Raw genomic sequence first — 23849 nt, 5'->3', positions numbered from 1 at the left:
ATAAATAGTTTCAAGAATGAAAAATAAGTTTGGATTGCCATTTCACATTCTATATCGTTTTTCTATGAGAGAGATAGTGATTGTTTGTTTTTCTTTTAAAGTCAGTTATAATAGAGAGATTACGATTTATGGCATGACTTATTTTACTCCTCAGTTGAAAAATACTGCTAAACTTGTCCATGCAAGACTGTAAATGATAGATATGCCATTAATAGATAGCTTTACATGCATGCAAGTTCTAATTAAAACTTTAGTGGGAAATCAAAGACTCATTCCTCAAAATATATTTTTTTAGGGAAAAGATTATTTGAGTAAGCATTAATGAGAGCACACCAATGAGGAGCGGCAAAACGGTTTTATAGGGGGTTAGAAAATTCATTTCACGTGAGGAGGAGAGATAGGGAGAGATTGCTAGTGTATCCTCCAAAGTTGATTAAGCAAACTTTTATATTTTTTAAGGGCAAGAGATCGTTGCTTGGCCATGTAACCCCTACACCAGTGATAGCCAAAGAAAGTATGCGCATGGGTATCAACATAAATGGATTATTTATTTATTTATTTCATAGGGGGCAGGACAGTAAAATTGCACGTTATTGTTTATAGGTACAAAAACCTAAGGGTGTCAATCGATTCGATAACAGTTCGGTTCAAGACATAAAATGTAGAAATCAAAACTGAACCGAACCTAGAATATAAACATATTTTCAAACTCAAAACCAAACCGGCTTGGTTTTGTTCTTTACTCTGTTTCATATTCAATTTAGGTCATGTTTTAGTTGTTTGGGCCAACTTTTTATATCTTTACTATAAGAAAAAAAACCTTGGCCTTATTTGTTAGGGTAAAATAGATAATTCGATTTGATTTAACAGTTTTAGTCATGAAACCAAAAATCAAACTGAACCAAGAAAAAATTATAGCTTTCAAAATCAAAACATAACCAAATTATTTTGATTCGATTTTAAATAGTCGGTTTCAATTTTGATTCTAAATTGACGCCCTAATAGAAACCACACAACCAAGCAACATTTTTTTCTCCCCCACCTTTTTTTTTAATAAAAATAAAGGAAATCAAAATACATGTATTGTTTTTCATCTCATAATATCTCGAATCGTTATCCCCTTCAATTTGTTGCCCGCTCCAATTTCCTTCAATTCCTCACATAACCATTGCCATAGTGGGGTAGGGTGGTCATTTCTACTCCTATGTGAGGAATTGAAAGAAATTGGAACCGGCGGCGAATTGAACGTGATAATTATTCATAGTCTCTAACCTATCTTCTCATTAAATACGTGGAGTGTGGACTCCATTTTTACTATAATTTATTGATTTGACTTGTGAGGTGCCGTCCATCTCCTTAAAAATGTCAAAAAATAAAATCAAACCAAAAGATATGGAAAAATAAACAATAATTTTCAAAAATAAAAACAGAAATAAATTAAAAATAGAGCAAACAGAACCGGAGGACTGTCTTTCAAAACTTTTGCCTTGTTTACGTTCATCAAAACAAAAACAAAGCACTTTTTATTATAACATGCTCCACCCTCTCTCTTCCGTCACCGCCATGCCCACCTCTTCATCATCTTCACCTTCTCAGAAGCCTAACAAGAGACATTCTTCCTCCACAAACCCCAACAGCTCCGCCTCCAATACTCTTCTCTGCAAGCACTCACCTTCAGCGACCTTAGACATTCTCATTCTCATCTTGGTCCTTTTCTCTTGCACCTTCCTCGTCACCTCCTACTTCTCTTACATTTTCCAATCCCTCTCCCAAATCCTTCCCTCTCTCTTGGTGTCCCACTCCGCTGCTTTCCGAGAGTCCCCTTTCCCCTACATTCTAGGGTTTCTTGTATTCTTTACCGTCGCCGTTGTCTCCGTTGAGATCTGTTGCAGTTACCGGTCGAGGAAATGCGAGAACCCTGGTTGCAAGGGGTTGAAGAAAGCAATGGAGTTCGATATTCAGTTGCAGACGGAAGATTGCTTGAAATCTTCATCCAAGGAGATCGATAATCTGCCTTGTAAAGGTGGGACAGAGGGGAATCCCGATTACGAGTGCCTGAGATCTGAGCTTAGAAGGATGGCACCCCCAAACGGACGGGCTGTGCTTCTTTTTCGAGCAAGGTGCGGCTGCCCCATCGCCAAGATGGAGGCTTGGGGTCCTAAGCGTGGTCGAAGGCACAAGAAGTGAGTCCACATTGCGTTATATTTGAATTCTTGTTCCTACTGTAATCCTTTCCATTGATTAAATTTTTTATTTACTTCTTGGGTTGCTCATTTGATTCAGGAAAATTGCATGCATTTTATTGTATTTTCGATGTTGGTATGATTATTATTGTTCTCGTTGGCTATTTCGTTTTTGCACATCTAATTTTGGTCATCGAGTCAGAACAGACAGCATCGAAGGAAATTTGATTGAATGCATGCTTACTGAAACCCCTTATAAAGTGCATATGATTTACCATACGACATTGGGCGTGGTGTTTGCTTTGTATTATTTTGGAGCAAGATATCTAAACTCCTGGGTTTGTCCAGTAATGCTAGTTCCCATTAGTCTATATTTATGATTGTTCTACAGTGGTTTTAATGTGGTAAAGGAATTTTGTTGTTTCTGTGTTGATTGTCTTAAATAATATGCCACGAAGTGCGTCACATGCAGTAGTTTATTCAGTTGGTATGTATGATACTATGATGTGCCAATCTTACAGCCAGGAGCTTCATAGACTTTATATTTTGACTAATTTGTTGATCTTATAATGGTTCTGATTTATTGCTTATGAAATGGTTGGTATGGAATTGTGTTGTTGCTGATTCACCCCTGATATCGGAACTATGTTGCTGGAATCATCTAAGGCCACTTGTTTTTAAAATCTGTTTTCTGTTTCTTGTGTTCACAGACATGGTTTTGCTAGTTTTGCCATTTTTGCAAAGTACCAAAGTATTAATTCTCGGAACATTATATTCATATTGAATATTTATATTAAATAATTTATGGGATTTCTAAAGCTAATCACACACATTTTACATTACTCTTGATCCCATTGGGCAGCACTCAGGTCTCAGGGTGAGTGTGGTTTGTTATTTATGTATATGTATGGATATAGTATGTGTCCCCTTTTCCTGGTTCTAACATATTTGGATTCAATTCATAAGTGGTGCATGCATTGGGGATTATTTGTTAGGTGAGTCACTTAAATTTCTACATGAGGTGATCTTCAATTTAGGGCACATGGAGTATTAGGGGTATGATTTGGCTAATCACGCCATTCATAAGATAAGGACCATCAGCACTTCAAGTTATTTTGTAGGCCTCCCAATGCGATCCATCATATAATTGAAAATTTTCTTTCCGCTTTTTTACTTTTGTGCTTGTCAAAGTATCTAAGAACTCCAAATTGAATTGAAGTAATGATATTGATTACTGAATCATCAAAACTACTTCGATAACTCGTGTTTAGTTCCTATCCATTTCAGTAGGTCTTTGTCAATCCATACAGCTCTAGGTTTTTTTTGGATTTACTGAAGAATAAGTTTGAAATCCATTGGAATTAGTTTTTGATTTATTTTTTCTTTTATAAAGAAAGAAAAGAAGAAATGTTTTGAATCTTCAGCAAATTTGAATATTCGGAATAGATCTAAAATAAAATGGAATAGAGGTATCTACGGGGGATTTGGCTTTAATACATTATTCACAACAATCAGATTTTCGTTGAGATTTAATCAAAGGATCAATGCGCTCTCAAAAATGTAAAACAGCTATGGGGGAACTCTTTCATGCACGTGCTTTTTTTTGGACAGAATAGACAAACCTTTTTTTTTTTTTTCATATCTCTGGGTTGATGAGGCTAATTTTTAGGAATACTCTTCCTCCATTAGTTGATTCTTCAAGGGGGGGTTACCTAGAATGAAAGAACAAAAATGGATTCATGAAGGTTTAATTACTGAATCACTTCCCAATGGTATGTTCCGGGTTTGTTTAGATAATAAAGAGCTGATTCTAGGTTATGTTTCAGGAAAGATCCACTTCGACATGTATAAAAAAATATTGTGACATTTCATTTCTTATAGCATTTTTCAATTGATTGTTTCTTAGGTATATATATCTCAGTGGGCGATTCCATCGTTTATAATAAAATAGAAGAGTAACAAGAGGTTTTTCAAACCTGAAATTGTCTATATCTTCTTTAAGTATTTCTAACTTTGAATTTTCTCGATTTCCAATTCATAGACCAAATTTGATTCAGTGGGATCTTTCACTCACATTTTTTCCACCAAGAATGTTTTATGAAACTCTTGGATCCCTGAATTTGGAGTATCCTACTTTCATGCGATTCACAGGGTCAACAAGCAATCGATATTTCACGATCAAAGGTGTAGTACTGCTTGTAGTACTGGACTACTGGTAAGTTAAGCAGGCTGATTCTGACTGCTGCCTTTGGTGCATATAGTGGGAAAAAATCTTAGTGCTTTTGGAGATGATTGTGTCTACCAGCCCATAGGCTGGCCATTTAGGCTGAATAGATTTTGTGATTTGGTGCGTACTGTGTAGCTGATCTATGGGCATGAAGATGTCATGTATGAGTTTGTTTTTCCCACTCCCCTTCTCGCCTGTGATGTTGCGAGCTTTGCAGCCTTGTATTATATGCTGGGGCCTTATGTGTCTACTGTTGATTGGGTTGCTTGCTCCATCTCTAATAAATTTCTCTCATTTAATGAAAGAGGTTTTTAAATTTTGAAATTTAAAAAATTATAATTAAAGAATATTCCAAATATATGGGTTTATTTTGCCACATGAGTGACATGACATAGTTCTTTTGGGCTGAAATTTCTTCATTAGCAGAGAATTGTTGTTATTGCATGGGTAAAATCATCTGGGTATGTCTTGCACCTTTTGCTGGAAAAAGTTGTGATTGTAATGGCTAAGGTTCTACTTCTATCTATGGTATTATGTGTTAACTACATGCATGGTTTAAGCAGGGTGGACGAGGTTTTGAGAGTTGAGTTTAGTTGACAACTACCGTTTAAAATTTTCAATTTTAAGTATTTAAGAATTAAATAAATATTTAAGAAAATATGCAAACCTATACAAAATGTACTGTATGGGATGAGTTGGGGTGAGAGTTCAAGCATATGGATAGGTTTAGGTAGACATACAGACAATCTTTTAGGTTAAATTAGGTGTGAAGGTTTAGTGGTCCACATAGATTGGGTGCCATGCCCAAGCATAGCAAAGTACAGATGGCAGATGGACTAGGTTGGCTAGATCAGTGATTCTTATACCTCTATCCTCTCCCCCCCATCCTGGTGTATCCCAAAATATATAGACATGTATATTTATATAAAAAAATGATGGTAGCAATGAAGCAGCCTTGCTCATAGCCAAGCGGCATGGAAGTTGACTTGGCATATCTTTTTTTTATTTTGTGGGTGAATGGATAATATATTAATAAAAAGAAAACAAAACAAATAAACTAAACTGCCACAAAGGCACCAAGGGAGGAATCCCTGACTAAAGAAACCAAAAACAGCCATCAAAAAGGGGATACATAAAAAAACCGGGGGGGGGGGGGGACACAAAACAGCCAAAGAAAGAGGGGGGATACAACCAAACATCTGGGGTGGGGGGGCTGTCATTTTGGCTGGCCCAGGACGGTTCCAGGTATCCAAAAATCTGTACTCAGACCCTGTCATGTCTCTTGTTTTGGTTCCTACTTGGGGTGGGAACCAAGTAGGGTTTTTGGTTCCTACATGATAAGTTTGTTATCAAACTCTTGTTTTGGTTCCTACTTGTTCTACAGCTCCCATTGGAGTTTTGATAACAAACTTAACACCCCAATGGGAGCTGCAGAACAAGATTGTCGAAACTGCAATTTTCTATGTATTCAAGGATTGACCTATGGTGAAATCCTCACCTTATAGATTGTCAATCTGGAAATGAGCTTTAACACCTGGTTACTGATAGGTTTTGGTTGCTAGAACAGTGAGCAGCAGTGAAGAAAACTTGATCTCCTAGATCTTATCTCCTCAGAAACTTGATGGTTGATCCTTGAAGCATCTAACAGTATCTTTAACAGCATCAACAGGGTCTTGAATCACTATTGGATAATGGCTTAATAACAGAGCATTAAAATAGAAACAAGGAGATCGGCTGGAGGAAGAAGAAGGGGGATAGGGAAGGAAGGGGTTTCTCACCCATGGCCTCTCACCATAACTCTCTTACAGAGAATTAGATTCCCTCAACAAACTGAATTACTCAGCCAAGCATAAGCTTCTTCTTTTCTCAAATCGTGGCCTTTGTCCTGCCCCTTCTCTTTGTAAAGCAACTATTACAGAATTGGAAACTTCAAAAATAGAAACTACTTCTATCTTAAGATCTCTCTTCTAGAAACATTACAAATTATAAAGTAGTAATAAAAAGGGAACATGTTCTTAGCTATCTAATAAGATCTAGCCTAAATCTCTTCAAAACAGAAATCGAAACTAACTAAAATCTTACTTATAACTGCGAAATAGAAATGCTAACTTAGCAATGGTTACAAAAATAGAAACTTGAGTAACTAACAAATGAACTAAACCAGAAAATAAATCTTCCTTCTCTTGTTATCTTCAACGGGACCCACACTAGGTCTATATGAACAGTAACAGCGTGAACAGTACTCTTCCCAAATTCTGTTTTGGTTCTTTTCTTCTTCATGCTTCAATCTACATCCACCCTCCTCAAGTAGAATGAAAGTTTGATTGCAATCAAACTAGCTCCTCTCCCCCCCTCCAGCTCTCCTCAATCCAATCCTTGTATCAACTAGTTATGGAAGAAAAGGATTAAGGGAATCTTATGTTCAGATTACAGCGCAAAATGGTTGTTTCATGGATTAGCTTATGAACAAATTTTTGAAGTTGGGGTTGTAATGTCATATATTTGAGACCACTAATTATTTGTTTCATGTCTAATGTTTATTCTTTTTTCTCCTGTTTCTTTGTTAGTTTGCTTGATCTTATTTGTCCACTTTTGTAGATTGGTTGAATATTTTTTTAGCAAATTACTTAGACCTCCCCTGACCTTTCTGACAATTCAGGGAATCTCCCCTGCCCTTCTGATGACTACTCAGACCTCCCCTACTTTTCAAACTTGGTTTCACTTAACCCAAGTCTGTTAGTAATTTAACGGCAGTTAACGGATAAATTTGAAAACTAAAACAGATACCTTTTTTCCCTATAGGAAGTTACCCTATTGCCCTTAATGAATAGGTAACCCAAAGGCCAAGCCCATCGTCATCTCCTACCTCCCAAAACCTCTCAACTCAACCCTAACCTGCAAATCGATTGATCCACCCACCTCCCATCGCGCACAGAGAAAGGAATTGGTTAAATCTCCACTTGCTGGCGGTAAACCCCAAGGTTTAGGGTTCAATTTGCTCTTGTGGCATCCTCATCCTCTCCGACTGAAGCATCCTCAACTTCTCTGACTGAAAACCCCACCGAGGATGCAAGATTGTGTAACCAAAAACCCAAAAATCACCCAACCATATGCTGCAGATAAGAAACTCACCAGAAAGAACAAAATTACTGAACCAACTGGAGAAGAGAATGAAATAGCCAAGCAGATTAGGATGAAGAAGGTAAAAGATACGTGGCCCAGATCAGGGTCCTGGACAACGGTGCCATTGCAGTAAAATTCCTTCCTCAGATTCTTCAAGATCTTGGTATAGCTGTATTCTTTCTTCAAACCTTGCACGGTGGTCAGGTTTTTCCTTCCATTCCGTTGTTGTATGCGCACATGCACGTACTCCTTTGCCCCAGCTCCTGAATCCTCTGCATTTGCCTCTGTGAATGGATCTGCTCACAAAGAAAGGTCCGAAGAAACTTTATAAAACGATCAGGACAAAGCTTAAATACCAGAAGACAAATTCTTGCTTATTTTAGATGAAAAAGATTCATTTCAAAGTGGACTTCGATTCAGAACAAAATAGAGATATCGAGAAAACGAAGGAAGACAAGTTATTCTCAGTTTCTAACACAAATTGAAAGTGGGTTTTAGAAGGGCAAAGGAACCCAGAATTGTTATCATCAAGATGCAAAATTGCTACAAAAACTAGTTTTCTTTGCCATTAAAAGTCTCGAGATCTAACATTCCATGTCCCAAACAGAAACCAAAAAAAGAGAGAGATCATAACATAATTCACAAACATCAAAGGAAGACTAATTTAAATGGTTTACTAAGATGAAAACCATAAATTCGCAGTGAAGAGAAGACCTGTTTGTAAGGAATAAAAGAAACTAAAGAAAGGAACGCGATTGAAGAACTTACCAGAGTGAATCAGGAATCAGGATTATCTGGAAGCTTATGAGGAGGGGAAGAAGAAACGAAAGCCCCCTGTAGAGAGAGACAGATCCTCTTCTTCTCCCTTGTCCGAAACTGCCTTACTAGTTCATTCACCGTTACCATCTTCATCAGCGCCATCTGACAACGAGAAACCCTCCGCCTTGAAAAGAAATCCTGAACCAACGACCTCCGAAAGCCTAAACCCGTATCTTTCCTCAGAATCCGAAGACCCTAATTCTCCCTGGTGGCTGAAAAAATGGCTGAGATTCACAGAACTTCCGTTGATAGGGGAACGACGACCCAACCCGAAGAGAATCCAATCGTCATCTTCTTCTCCAGAGAAGAAATCGTCATCTAGGATTAAACGCGATTGAGGCGAAGCCAAGGGCGGCATTGTCGGTTCACGGCGGCCGCAATAGGTAGTAGAAGGGAGTGAAGATCAAAATGGAGCTGAAGTTGCAGTCGCCGGTGGTGAAGAAGTCGCCGGACAAAGTGTAATGGTGATATATAAGTAAGGGTATTTTGGTCAGTGATGGTTTATTACTAACACCGTTAACGGACTTGGGCTAAGTGAAACCAAGTTTGAAAAGTAGGGGAGATCTGAGTAGTTGTCAGAAGGGCAGGGGAGGTTCCCTGAATTGTCAGAAAGGTCAGGGGAGGTCTGAGTAATTTGCTCATATTATTTTTTGGGTGCTAAAGGTCAGCAAATAATATTAAATGATAAAAAATAGGTTACAGGATTAACGTCTGGGCATACCCGGATGAGAAAACGAAAAAAAAAGGAACAAAAAATACACAAAAGAGATTAGAAACTCCACCATCAGCAGAGAACTTCTACTCGACAAATCTGAATCTACTTTTACCCATCATATCCCACAAAATTTGGATCTGTTGCCCAAGTTTGCAATGTTTTAGGTTTTGCAGCTTTCTTGGCCAGATAGTCCGCAATCACATTTCCTCTCTATAAATATGAGTGATCTTTTAATATATAAAAGAGAGAGAAGCCCAGCATTGCTGGAATTTCAATGGGATTGAGTTTGATATAACAGAGAGCACTACAGATTTAGAATCAGTTTCAATCCATAGGTTTGAAGTTCCATTCTGTTTAGCCAAGCAAATACAATAAACTAAAGCTTGGTATTCAACAAAGAAGTTTATCTGAATACCGAGGAACGAAGAAAAACTGCAGCTGGTTGAACCATTAAAGTCCCTGAGAATGCCACCTGCACCTGCTTCGCCTGGATTTCCAAGAGAGCAGCCACCAAATTTTATTGCCAGCCTTATTTGTGGTTTACACCAAAGAACCTCTCTGAATGTGTGTGTGCCGCCATAAGCCTCTGTTTAACATTTAAATTCTGAAACTCCAAGCTCCAAAACAGATCTGCAATGAATATTTTTTTATCAATATAAATGCGTCACCAATCTCTTGTTTTACCATGTTTTGAGCTTGTTGGAAAGAGGACATTTTCCCATCAAATATGCGGCTGTTTCTTTCCATCCAGATAATATACAATGCGATAATATAACTAGCTCTCCAAATATTCTCCTCCCCAGTTGAAGGTCTCTTGGACAACCACCAATCATAGGCACTCACAATGCAATTTAAGTTGGTCCAAGCAAAGCCAAAAATATTGGAGAACCATTTCCATAGTTTTTTAGCAAAATCACACGATATAATGATATGGTCAGGTGTGTCACATGATATAGAGCAAAGGCAGCATATTGAGGCTAGGCAAACACCCCGAACACATATAGGCATATAGCATCATCCATTGGAAGACAGAAATGCATAACACGCCAGCCAAAAACTGAGATTCTGAGGTTGAAAATTTTTGGTAAAACAAATTTATACCATCTGGGGCTGGTTGACTTATCTCTGATTTCAAGCAGATCAGCCAGTTGCTTGCAACATCCATTTGTTGAAGTATTTATTCTCATGGTCGGTTGAGTTCTTTCCATTCAATAACCCATTCCCTGTCTCATCTGTTCTATTCAGCCAAACTCTTGCTGCTTGCTTCATCCCGCCCTGCCTGGTCATCGGTCGTACCCTATCTTTAATCTGGAAGTGAATCTGTGTCGCATCTGTCCCACTGGCTGTTGAAGGTACTGGCTGATGAAAGTAGATCCTTTCAGTTTCATTACAACCGACTTCATCCCCAGATTTCTGGTGGATCGCCCAACATGTTCTGCATTTGCATCAGCAGCATACCGAGAAAGATGAGACCCTCCTTTCCAAACAACCTGCGGATGCCCCAGTTTTTTTATTTCCCTTAGCATAAAATTTTGGATAACCGGAACAGGGGAACCCACCGCTTTTGCGATAGATGAACATGTGGATAATTTGAACTATGTTTTCTTAAATACCTCACACTTTGCCAACTGGACCAACATGCTCAATGCTCATTTTTCTTCTCTTTCTGCTTATTGTAGCTGAGATGTTTCATTTAGTTCCTCATTAATCCAACGTCATTGATAGTTTAGTTTGTGGGCAAGGCCACCTTACTTTGTATTCTATATAAAATTTGCTGGTTACTTTTTTGTTTCATTCCAACGTGATTATCATGACTGGATTTCTTTTTGAAAGAGTAGAAACTAACGAGTACAACTAAATCTCATTTTTTCGTTTGTTTTTAGCTTTTGCACATTTGCTAATTGCATGTGCCAATTGTGGACTGCAGGGCTTTGAGTAATCTGGCACTTGATGGAGGGGGTGAGCAGCGCTGATTTGTTTGTGGTGTTTTCTTTGTGAATCTCTTTACACATATCTCCATTTCTGGTTTTCTTACTATCTTTCAAAAATTTGATGTTTCATTGAAGCTTCATTTCCCAGATGACTTGAAACTTGCTGAGAACAATTTTTCGTAAACCTACAAGCTGATGATGAATCTTTCCCCATAAGATCAATCTTCCTGCTGTATCTTTTGTTGTGGGAGATTTTTCTCTTGGTTATGAATGCTCAAATGATGGAAAATTTATACAAATAAATACATGAAATTACAATAGATATTATTTGGCTGATAGTTTCAACTTGTTACTAGTTTATTTTTCTACTGTTTGCTTAGAAAATGTAAAGAAAGACAGAATAATTAGTACTCATCAAAATATTCTGAAAAGATCAGATGATTCTTTTTCTCTTCCATGCCACAAGGGGGATAAGATGTTTAGTTAACAACATTTGATTCTTCAAACAAAGTATTAGTGTAAAATGTGATACTATAACGAGTCCCTTCTGTAGTCATCCAATCAGAAATGCCCGTCTGCTTACAGTCTTTAACAGTACGGCCGAAGAAATATTTCCCACCAACTCTTCTGCAAACAATCAAACCCTAAACACTGCACAGTTTTGGGGCTAATTCATGGGCCAACCTATTCTCTAGATTTGAATTCACAATCCCCTTCCCGGTCTTTATATTGGATGCCATTCAGATGATGATGGGGGGAGGGGAATTGGGGGGTCTTTATATCAGATGCTGTTCATATGATGGGCGGCTTGGTTACATTAGAGTATTAGGCATGCCTCCAGCCTAAGGGTGTCAATTTAGAATCGAAACCGAAAACTGAAACTGGTCGTTTAAAATTGACCAATTCGAACTGAAGTTAATCGTTTTTTTTTTGTTAGATTTTGGTTTCATGGCAAACGGTTGATCTGCACTGAATTATCTATTTTTAAACTGAACAAGGAACCGAGATTATAAATTCTATTCATTTTTTATTTTTGGAAAAAGTTTGGTGGATTATGACCCTAACAAATAAGGGTTTTTTGATTGGTGAATATGTAAAAAGTTGGCTCAAAGACCTTAAATAGTATCCAGACTGAATATGAAATTGAATACGAAGCTGAGTAAAAACTGAAATTGAACCGAACCAAGTCAGTTCGATTTGAAGTTTTGAAAATGTGTTGTTATTTTTGGTTTCGACATTTTGTATCTTGCATCCAACTGAAAAATCAAAACTAAACCAATGACACCCTTACTCCAGCCTCCCTTCCTAATAATGTTTAGGGCGGGGGATCGCTACACACTTTAAGGCCTTTGGATTTTTTCAGATAAAAATTAGGGCCTTTGGATTTGTTTGAGCAAGTTCTCTTTAAATCTTATTTCTTATCATATGTTATTATTATTATTTTGGTAAAATGAGAGTTTACTGATTTGGAGGATGTGTACAATCAAAGGCATCGGATACGCAAAGTTTATCCAGCCAAGGAATGGAAAGTGACCAATCTTCCTCTTTCTTTTTTTGATAGGTAGGCTTGATAGGTAGGCCCCAAGGAGTATTCAACTCGTGACCTTTTAATTTTGAGGTGTTGGTCATTGCCAACTTAGTTATCCATTTCAGGTTTTCACTTTCTCTTATCTGTACCGGATGTAATGTCAAGGCCAATGAGCTGTGGCAATAGATTGATCCTTTGATTGACCTAACACATAGATTTTGAGCGAAAGAGTAATTTATGCCATTCCTCTCGATTTGTAATTCAATACACAGATCAATTGGGTCTATAAGGATAGTTACATGTTGTATAATATCAACAATTTCCGCGTAAGTCGGTTAGATAATGTTTTTGAGTAGTCACAGGTCTAGGGCCCCTTCTTGACTCCATCTGGTTGCAAAGGAAGGGAAGTGAAATTAGTCTTGAGAAAACAAAAAAAAGAGAGGAAAATTAAGTAATTACCTGTTAAAAACTCTGATGTTTGATAATTGGGTTCTTCTAGGTGTCACTGTGCGTACTGAAATATAAGTTTTACTCTTTGACATTTGATAGTACATGTGTTAATTCATGTGATTAAAGATCCCATATGTATCTCAATGGCCAAATTTTAGTCCAAAATAAGCAAGGAAAGTTGCTCAAATTATAATTCAAAGCTTTAGTAAATCTACCAAAATACCATCAAGTCGAGATGAACATAAAATACAAAATGACATCTTTTGTAATTTTAACTATTTCCTCTACTCATTTTAAGTTGAAATTGTACCAATGAGATGTTTGTCTGATATTCTATCACGTGGATTAACCTATGTATTTCCATGTGGCAAATAGTGAAGTTTTATACTTCACTAGGCATGGTGACAAAGAGGAAAACCCTTGATAACTAAACCATTCCGCTGCACTTCATTCGTAGCAAATGTTGGATTCTTGGTGATGAATCTTGAAGGGTGATTCCGTAGGATTAGACGATGAGTGAAGCGGCTTTTGCACCTGTAATGGTCCCATTTGCCCATTGGATTGTGTAGGGTAGGTGGTACAGTCGTTCCATGGTTGGGTAATGGGTCCTTATACACACCTTGGAAAATTCCTACGGCATTAGCACGGCTCCAGTACCACAACCCAGCTGGAAAAGAGAATGGATCATTTGCATGTACCATCAGGTGAAAGTATATGTGAGAGCCAATCACAATTTAATTTTGTTTTCATAATTACCCCTCCTCCCCTTGTAAATGGCAAAAATAGGACAGGTGGTTGGCTCTCACATGTTCGTTCACCTGGTGGTATGTCCAGAGGAACCGAACTCGTTGAAAAACTACAGCAAGCGTCCACGACGCTTGTTGAGAGAACCCTCTCTCTCTCTCTCTCTCTCTTTTTCAAATTCTAAAATAACCAGGGGTATTCATAAATTACTGTAGATTATCTTTAATATAATTACTGAAATACCCCTATGCTTTCTCTCTCCTCCTGCTAACTGTGAGGAGATCATTTCTCTCATCAAGTTTGAAAGGATGTGCTTCACTCTCTGCTTCACAAATGATTATTAATACGATTAATAGGCTTGGAAATCTAACGTCTTATCTCATGCAGGTCGTTGTGTGCTGATTCAGTCCGTGATATCCTCTATACCTTCTCATATCATGTCTTGTTTCTCTCTCCCACTCAAAATCTGTCGATCCCTGGACTCTATTTGTGTCAACTTTTGGAACAATAGCCTCAAATCCAAGAAATTGACTCTCATCTCCTGGGAAAAGATTTGCAGACCCACTTCCCGGGGGGGGGGGGGGGCTTGGGAATTCGAAAGACATCTACCCAGAACTCGGCTTTGATCCTGAAATTAGGATGGAGACTCTTCACCCAACCCTCTTCCCTTTGGGCCCGCACCCTCAAGGCCAAGTATTTCCCACATCGATCTATCTTCGACCCTCAAACGATGGCTAAACGGGGTTCTCGGACCTGGAATAATATTGCGGGCTATCTCCCTAAGTTAAGGAACATGATTTTCAAACGGATAGGTAATGGATGCTCGACTGATTTCTGGAATGATCCCTGGATCCCTACCATCAAGGATCGTTCCATTCCCTCCTCCCTTAACTTACATCACAAGCATGATATGGTAAGTCATTTCTGTATTAATGGAACCTGGAATACCTCTTTACTTATTGAGTCTATTCCGCTTTCTTTTGTTAACAAAATTACTAATATCCCTCTGTCTTCTACTGAGGATCAGTGGTGGTGCATTACATTCAGCTAAGGGTGTCAATTGGGACGGTTCCCGGTACTTGGGACGGGACGGTACCGGTACCGGTACCAAAAGTGTCAATCCCAGTACCATCCCATTTAGTTAATGGGACCAAACCTAAATCCCAGTCCCGATTACTAGCGGGACGGGACGGTACCGGTTCCTAAACGGTTCTAGGCACTGTAGAAAAAGGAAGAAGAAGTTTAATTGTTCCTAACGAGGCGGGTTTATTAGTGTCGTGGAATTTTTTCACTATCATGAAATCTAAGTTGTCTACTACTTTTTATAGAGCAACTTAAATTATGAAATCATAGTTTTACTTCTTCAAACTCCCTAAGATCACATGTAATAAGCTTCTCAAGGTTATAATTAAGAGTTAATGATAATCAAATAAACAAACCCAAATAAAGTTTTAATGTCATCACCAAACAAGTTTATAAAAACAGAACTAAAGATCAATCACTTAAAACCTCCATAAGAGAAAAGACTCCTAAATAAATCAAATTACTGTCATAAAACTTAAACACAAGAACATAAAAAATGATATCTTCCTGAAAGTACTATCAAGGGTCAATCAACACTTTTTCTCCTTAGACAGGATGGCTATGTAGGCTGCAACCACGACATAAATAATAATAAAGCGAGCACTATCAATGCAGCCTGCAAAAAAAAAAAAAAAAAAACAATTAGGAACTTTAATTTGTTGCTACTGTAAATAAATGTAGATATGCTAACTCATCTAATGAGAGACATATGTATCATACACGACTCTAAATCCAATTGAACTAGAAGTTGAATAAATAGTAACCTCAAGTTGAATATCATACCTAAATATTATCCATCACACATTCACACATCCACCTGGGAGGTAGTATATTGTTCAGTTGGAGTAGCAATTGTAAGTACATTGCTCAATGCATCAACCAAATCATCGACATTAGTATAGGGATCGACTATATACAAATAAATGAATACCGTATTAGTACAAAACAAATTATTGTAAGTTAAAAAAAAAAAAAACAGATTACCTCCACAATCCACATTAAACAACCAATCTCGCACGTAAATCAAGGCTTCAACATTTTTGGGTAGTAGTTTACTTCGGTATTTATCAATCACCCTACTCCCTGTGCTAAAAGCCGATTTGGGTGCAACAATGGAAACGGGAATTGCAAGAATATCATGTGCCATTCGAGCAAGATTAGGAAATTGCTACTCACATCCCTTCCAATATGTTAAAACATCAAATTCCTTGGAATTAGCCTTTGGTGGCTCCTCAAAATACAGATCCAGGTCAGACTTGTCTGAACCTGTAATTACCTTCATTTTTTTAAATTTAGAGAAGTCCTACAAAATGGTAAAATCCAATCAAGAAATGAATATGCAACATAAAATCTACAAACATTAATAGAACATAATTACAAGAGTGATTTAATAAAAAATAGAATTTATATGTACCTCCATATAGTCATCTTCCTCCTCAGCAACATTACTTATAGGATCTTCAACATTTGGCATGCTCTTATATGCTTAAAAAATTCGGTACAATGCTGTCTTGAGACGTGAAACAACCTCTTCAGCTACCTCTTTACTCCCATAAATCCTAGAATATGCCCATTCTACTATAGTCAACTTGTATCTAGGATCAAGAACCATTGCAATTGATAAAATCAGAGCATATTCACTCCAATATTTGTTAAATTTCTTCTTCATTGCATCCACCATCTCTCTCATAAAGTTTCCATCATTTAGAATCTCTTCTTGCAAGGTAATATGAATTTTCACCACACTAGGAAAATACAAGTTGGTAGTGGGGTATTTTGTACCAGAGAGCAAATTTGTGATTTCATCGAATGGCTTCAAAAACTTGGTGATCTTTAAAATTTTCATCCATTCATCAACATCAGGACAACTCATGTAATTTTCCAACTCACCTAAATTTTCAAAGGCTGCACGATAAAAGACTGCACCCTCAAGCATATGGTAGGTGGAATTCCATCGGTAGTCACATCTGCATTCAAGGCCTTGTTACATGCGATTCGCAATTGCTTGCAACTGTCCATAAACCTTATCTTTCTTGATTAAGAGCTTTTCACAAATTTTACATTATCTCGAATTTTTTGTATAGAATTATCTATTAACTTGATTCCATCTTATTATTCTTATACAATTAGATTCAAGACATGTGCACAACATCTAACATGGAAAAAATTCGCCTTTGCACAAAAGAGCATTTTTTGCATTTAATTTATTCTTCAAAAAATTCACAAACACATAATTAGAACTAGCATTATCTACTGTAAAAGAAAATAGTTTCATTTCGATCCCCCATTTCATCAACATTTTCCCAATTGCTTCACTAATATGAGCACCAGTATGCGGAGGTGGCAAGATAGTAAATCTGAGCATCTTCTTTTGCAGAACCCATAATCTATCAATATAATGAGCTGTGAGGACAATGTAACCATCATTAGTGATGGAAGTCCATAGATCAGTAGTCAAAGAAACCCTTCCTGGAGAACTTAAGATTAACTCCTTGGTCTTTTCCTTTTCTCTTTTTCATAATTTATGAATATCCGACATTTGAGTGTTCCTAGACATGGGTTTGTACTCTGGCCAAATATACAACATCAATTTTCTAAAATCCTCATACTCTATAAATTTTAGAGGTAATTCATTCTTCACTATCAATGCCATCACCATCTCCCGTACAACTGTTGGATCAATTTGCCTATCCCTCATGATCACCTTCCCTCCCGATGTTGTCATAAGCATTTGTGTTACATCTTTATTGTCACGCTTAGGGCAACATCTCATATGCTTATTAAGACCAGAGGTTCCATTTTTTGTAGTATCAGCAAGTAAAATAGTCCCACACTTCAGGCATTCTACCCTAGGCCTGTTATCATTAAATTTTTTTTTGTCCAATTCCTTGAACCAATTAGGATTCCAACAGGCCGAAGTTCTCTTCCTAGTCTTCTTAGCTTTAGGGGAAGAAGACTTGACAGTGTCACCACCTTTGTTAGATGGTTCGGGTGCCGAAGTAATTTGAACATCCACCATTTTGCACAATGAAAATAATAATCACCCTAAATAGGCACCTAAAAGAAAATTAATATTAAGTTAAAATCAAGCACAATATAAAAATCTATTTTAAACTCAAATTTTAATAAATAAATATTAACATTACTTAAAAGATCATGTGAATGACTTCTCCAAAGAAAACTACAGTTCACCACTTCGGTGTAATATAACGTATGAAAAGAAAGAAACTTTTTAGAACACAACTTTCCTCTTCACTTTTTTTTTATTCTAATCAAATAATAGATGATAGATAGGATAAAAGTAAAAAACATTAAGAATACGAATGGGGTGTCATTGTGTCACTGTGTACTTGTTGTCTTTTCTCTTTGATTTTTCCAAAACAAGACCGGAAGCAAGTTCATGGTGGCTTTTCCCTTCCCATCTCTTTATTTTCCCTTCCCATCTCTTTATTCTAATCAAATAATGGAATTCTTTATTCTAATAATCTAATCAAACAATGGAAGATAGATATGACAAAACTCACAAAAGCAAAACGATAGCAATGGAAAAATCTAATTGTGTTTTCCTCTTTGATTTTCCAAACAAAACCTTATTATCACACATGCCACTGTCACATGGTATTACTATGTGGAAAAAGTAAAAACTTGGTACATGAATTTGCTTGTAGAAAGAGAGAGTAGCACTGGAACCAGGATTTTGAGAGGCGAGACTTCAAGAGCTGCGGCTGTTCACTTGTTCCTTTTCGTATTCACAACGTAATTAATGAAACCCTAATGCATCAAAAATATAATTCTTATACCCTATTTTTTCCCCCAAAAAAAAAGATCTTATATATTTTTTCCTTTTAAACAGTACTAGTATGTCCGGTACCATTCCGGTACCTTATTGGTATTTCGATACTGGTACCGTTGGGAATCCCATCCCAGAACCGTCCCGTCCCATTTATCGTTTGGTACCAAAATCAGATACCAGTACCGTCCCATATACTAATGGGATGGTACGGTACCAGGTTTTAGCGGGACGATATTGAGACGGTTCCCGGTTCCGGTCCCAAATTGACACCCTTACATCCAACAATGGAAAGTTTTCCATCAAACATGCAGCTAATTTTTTATCCTTCCATAATCATTGCAAACATAATAATCTCTCCAAGTGGTGGAATTTTTTTTGGAAGTTATCTATTCATCCAAAGTTTAAAATTTTTTTTCTGGCGTGTTATAAATGCAGGTATACCAATTAGAGGAATTTTAGCAAAATGGATGGATATCAATTCCACGTGTGTCCTGTGTGAAGCCTCTGATGAATCTATTTGGCACATACTTCTTTCCTATCCCATGGCAAAGTACATCTGAGCTGCTGGACCACTTGGCCTCAGAACTGAATTCTTGACCTCCATCTTTTCAGTCTCTTTGTGTTTCCTTATTCTCTAGAAAAATTATTAATAAGCAATCCTTAACCTAGTTTTTCTCTGTTTTCATTATTACTTGCTATTCTATCTGGGAAGCTAGAAATAAACTCCTATTCCAAGGAAGGAAACTAGAACCTAACCGAATTATGAATTGTATTTATAGATGGCTCAAGGACCTGAATATTACCCCCCCGGATACTCATAGAGTCATAGTTTTGTTCAACCTTCCCCACCCCACAGTGCACCGAGTTTGGTACAATTGTTTACTCAGATACGCCTATATTATGTTGTGCGGGATCTTTCTCCCCAGGAGTACACCAATCTGCTTGGGCTTTTTGTGTCGTTTTGCAAGGAAAAGTCATTTTGACAGAAGCAGGGAGAATGGAAGCACATCACGGGATGGAGCCGGAATTAATGGCACTTTGGAAGGGTCTTCAGAAAGCTGTTGCTCTACAGCTCCAACTGCGGGAAGTTTGGTGCTGGTGTGGGGAAATTCTCTCCTTTGTTTCTCAGCCAACGTCTCAGCCTTGGCCGTTGATTTTAGTCCCTCTAATCTTTAATATTTTGGAAACTATACAAAACTGTAATTTTACGCATAGGCCCAGGGATAGTGTCATTTTTTGTGGGCTATTTAGGTTGATCAGGTCGTATTTATCAGGGTCTAAACTAGTGGTGCCCCTTAACGGGGTTAAAACAGCTGTGCCTTATCTTTGTTAGTAATATTAATTTTATCTTTCATCAAAAAAAAAAGAAGAAGAAGAAGAAGGCATCAAACCTCTCATCTCACTTACAGAAGAAGGGACGAATAATGTACATGAGACGACCACTTAGTCACACACTTCACGAGAGAGAGAGAGAGAGAGAGAGAGAGAGAGAGAGAGAGAGAGAAGCGACGAATAATGTACATGAGACGACCACTTACACACACTTCACGAGAGAGAGAGAGAGAGAGAGAGAGAGAACGTTGAAGAACTGTGGAATCATGTGGGTGTACAGACAAGTTGACCTACCAGGAAGGGAAACAAACCCTCCACCACGGGCATTCTTGAGTCTTGTCTCTCCTTTCCTATCAGATAATCCACCACATTAAATGCGCTTTCAAGTTTAAAGACCTTCTTTCTTCTTATTCTTATTCTTCTCTCTGTTCTCTGTCTCGGTTCTAAAGAATTTCCTCTAATACTTCTTTCTGTAGTTTTGGAGCTTATGAGGATTCGCTCTGTTGTCGCTCCTGCACCAGCTCTTACTGAGCACCAACACTCACATCATCATCATCATCTCAACTCAAGTCCTCCTCACTCTGAAAATCATCAGAACCACCACATTTTTCGAGCTTGGGATACCTTCCTCATGATACTCGTACCCATTATCTCCATTGTCTTACTAGTTGCGATGTTTATCCTTATTGCAATAGTCCGGAGGCTCAAGTCCAGCAAAAACAGTTCCAATGGCAAACCCACAGCTAGTAGCAGAAGCAACAACAATATTCCCAAGTTCGCTGCTCATATTTCTATTGAGTTCAGCTCTAGCCCTGGTAATTACCCAATTTCAATTTTCTAAGATATGCTCAATTTTATGATTTTTCTCCTAATTAAACTTGATTTTCTGGGTGTTTGATTTGAAAACTGAAATAGACGTGAAGCGTGGTTGCTTATATGGAGGAAATTTAGGTCGTCTACCCTCAGCAAAACTCAAAGGGATTCAAGTTTTCACCTACAAGGAGCTTGAATTAGCTACAGATGGATTTGCAGAAGCAAATGTGATTGGAAGTGGAGCTTGTGGAGTCGTCTATAGAGGGACTCTGAGTGATGGGACTGTGGCAGCAGTCAAGAAGCTTCGAAGGGATGGCAGGCAAAGGGAGCGCGGGTTCAGATTTGAGGTAAAAAAATCTTTCCCTTTACTCCTCCTTATTATTGTGCCAGGCACTTGTTTGATGAAAATACACAGATTTTCTGATTTTTCTGTGTGCCTGTGAGTTTAGTTGGGTGGGTTAGCATCTATCTCTGCGTCGTGGATCTCTGCAATCCACATTTGTGGGGGGATTTAAGTGGCAGTGAAGAGCAATACTGTAGTATTTAGGATAATGATTTAACGGTTCTTCATAAGATGCACTTGTTTGATCGAAGTATACAGATTTTCTGATTTCTCTCTGTGTGACTGAGTTATGGGTTGGGTGGGTTAGCATTTCTGCAATCCATATCTGTGAGGGACTTAAATGGCTGTAGCAATACAGGAGATTTAGAGATAGTCATGTAACGGTTCTTTATAACATGTAATTGACCATAGGTGGATTTGCTGAGCCAGTTGCGTGCACCCTACTTGGTGGAGCTACTTGGCTATTGTGCAGACCAGAACTATCGACTTCTCATCTTCGAATTCATGCCTAATGGTAGTCTGCAAAACCACATCCACCCAACTGGAAGTCAACGTCAGCCATTGGATTGGGGGACTCGATTGAGGATTGCCCTTGATTGCGCAAAAGCTCTAGAGTTCCTCCATGAGCATGCAGTTCCATCTGTTATCCACCACAACTTCAAATGCAGCAATGTCTTATTGGATCATAACTTCAGGGCCAGAACTTTGGATTTTGGGTTGGCTAAAATGGGTCCAGACAAGATCAATGATCAGATATCGACCACGGCACTGGGGACTGCAGGCTACGTTGCACCTGAGTGAGTTTTCTATTGCTTTCTATGGTATATCTCTTGGCATCTGAGTGAGTTTTCTTTTGCTTGCTATGGTGTATCTCTTGATTCCAGTTTGTATGCTCAATGGTTTGAGACTTGAACAGATCCACTTTCAGAGACATGACCAACTGGTTTGGATATGAACTGAACCACCCCAGGGTCCTATTTCTTGTCCATGTGTCTTTCTAGTTACCCCAACATGCCCACCTCCCCCCCCCCCCCCCCCCCCACCAAAAAAAAAAAAAAAGAAAAAGAAAAAAAGGGAAGGAATTTGAACTAAGATTATGGAACTGCCAACTAGCACAGCTGCTAAGGAATAAGGATGTAGATCCTAGTCCACTGGAAACCGCATTTTTTTCTGGTGCTTTTTCATTGTAAAACTTGCATTTGTGGATAACCAGTTGTAACCTTATGGAAGGATCACAGTGGCCCTAAAAACCTTTAGGGATAACTAAACCAAATTCTAGGAAATGACAAATATAGTCAGAGTATCTTCATCTAATAGCAACTTGTTCACTACCATAGTAGCTAAATATTTTAAAATTTTACTGCTTCATCATGTTGTTTACTTCTCTCTCTCTCTCTCTTATATGGTCTCTTTACAACCATGTGGCTTCCTAATTTGGCATTAATTTGTTATTCTAATGACCATCTAAGTAACTATATTTTCTGTTGGGCAATGTAGGTATGCTTCAATGGGTAAGCTGACAACCAAATCAGATGTGTACAGTTATGGGGTGGTTCTCCTAGAGCTTCTAACAGGCCGCACCCCAGTTGATACAGATCGGCCTCCTGGAGAACATTTCCTTGTCTCATGGGTTAGTTACAAAAGCCTATATTATTCCTCCCCAATTTATGGTTCCTCTTGTATTAATTAAGATCAAAGCGGTGGTATGAATGTAGCAATGCCTTTTGTTCAGAAAGGATTAGAGGTGGCCTCCCTAGATAGCAATCCATAAACAACATTAGCATCCTAGGATCACATCAACAAGAGACAGTCTGCACTATCTAATGGTCTTTGGCTCTTTGCTCTTTGCCCACTTGGTCACATTTATGATTACCAATTAAATTGAGGCATGAAGACCAGCACCTACTGGTTCACTTCAAGTGAATCACTACCAGTATGAGTTGACCAAGATGGTTTACCTCACGAGCTAAAATTTCTGCTTAAGAGAGAAAATTAAAAAGTCATATCTACATGAGAAGCCATATTACACACACACACACACACACTCTCTGTTTGTGTGTGTGACCAAATATCAACTGCCTGTACTCAAAGACCTCAAAAGCAGGGGGCAAATGCAGAATGTAAACCTTGATCACCTGCAGACGCCGATGGAACTGTGTTAATTTGAAACCATAACGTGCTGGTTGCACTGGAACTTATCTCTCTAATTACTCACTTTTCTCTATATTTCCAAGCAGTTGACTTAGAATCGGTTTCTAATAATTGTACATCAGGCTCTTCCGAGGTTGACCAACAGAGAGAAAGTCATTGAAATGGTTGATCCAGTTCTCCAAGGACAGTATTCAAAGAAGGAACTGGTCCAGGTTAATTGGTCGATGAACTGTCATCAATTCGATTACCACAACCACAAATAACTTCATTTTCTAACTTCTTACCATATTGATGTTATAGGTAGCTGCAATTGCTGCTGTATGTGTGCAACCAGAAGCTGATTACCGACCTCTAATGATTGATGTTGTGCAATCTCTAATTCCACTGGTCAAGAGCCTCCCTTCTACACATCCTTCAACTTCTTCCAGATTTTTCAGTCAAACCTCAAGTGCCAGGTCTTAATTCAAAAGTTATGGAAGCTGCAGCATCACCAAACATCATTGCTTTCAATTCCTCCAGATATTCTTTCAGAGCATTATTTTGTGCCCTGTACTAAAGTTTTATCAGAAATATTGGGGCCTGGATCTTTAGATAATACTTGTCTAAGGAAGCTG

The 23849-nt window shown here is 38.1% G+C and overlaps 2 protein-coding genes and 1 long non-coding RNA gene across 3 annotated transcripts; 2 read left to right on the top strand and 1 right to left on the bottom strand.

Moving 5' to 3' along the window:
* The first annotated feature begins 1491 nt into the window (after positions 1-1491).
* Positions 1492-11332, top strand: LOC122669471 (uncharacterized protein At5g19025-like). Its single transcript, XM_043866241.1, has 2 exons — positions 1492-2183; positions 10995-11332. The coding sequence occupies exons 1-2, from the start codon at positions 1534-1536 to the stop codon at positions 11038-11040; spliced, it is 696 nt and encodes a 231-aa protein (XP_043722176.1). The 5' UTR covers positions 1492-1533; the 3' UTR covers positions 11041-11332.
* On the bottom strand, positions 7546-21862 carry LOC122669473. The gene is made up of 3 exons (XR_006334021.1): positions 21849-21862; positions 13817-13820; positions 7546-7829 (listed from the first exon to the last, which is right to left on the bottom strand). It is a non-coding gene; the product is annotated as an uncharacterized LOC122669473 (long non-coding RNA).
* On the top strand, positions 20351-23784 carry LOC122669470 (probable serine/threonine-protein kinase PBL7). Its single transcript, XM_043866240.1, has 6 exons — positions 20351-20743; positions 20844-21088; positions 21496-21881; positions 22582-22714; positions 23358-23447; positions 23536-23784. The coding sequence occupies exons 1-6, from the start codon at positions 20416-20418 to the stop codon at positions 23695-23697; spliced, it is 1344 nt and encodes a 447-aa protein (XP_043722175.1). The 5' UTR covers positions 20351-20415; the 3' UTR covers positions 23698-23784.
* The last annotated feature ends 65 nt before the right edge of the window (positions 23785-23849 follow it).

This window comes from Telopea speciosissima, chromosome 7 (genome assembly GCF_018873765.1).
Source record: "Telopea speciosissima isolate NSW1024214 ecotype Mountain lineage chromosome 7, Tspe_v1, whole genome shotgun sequence".
Classification (NCBI taxonomy): Eukaryota; Viridiplantae; Streptophyta; class Magnoliopsida; order Proteales; family Proteaceae; genus Telopea; species Telopea speciosissima.
This window is presented reverse-complemented; position numbering and strand designations above follow the sequence as displayed.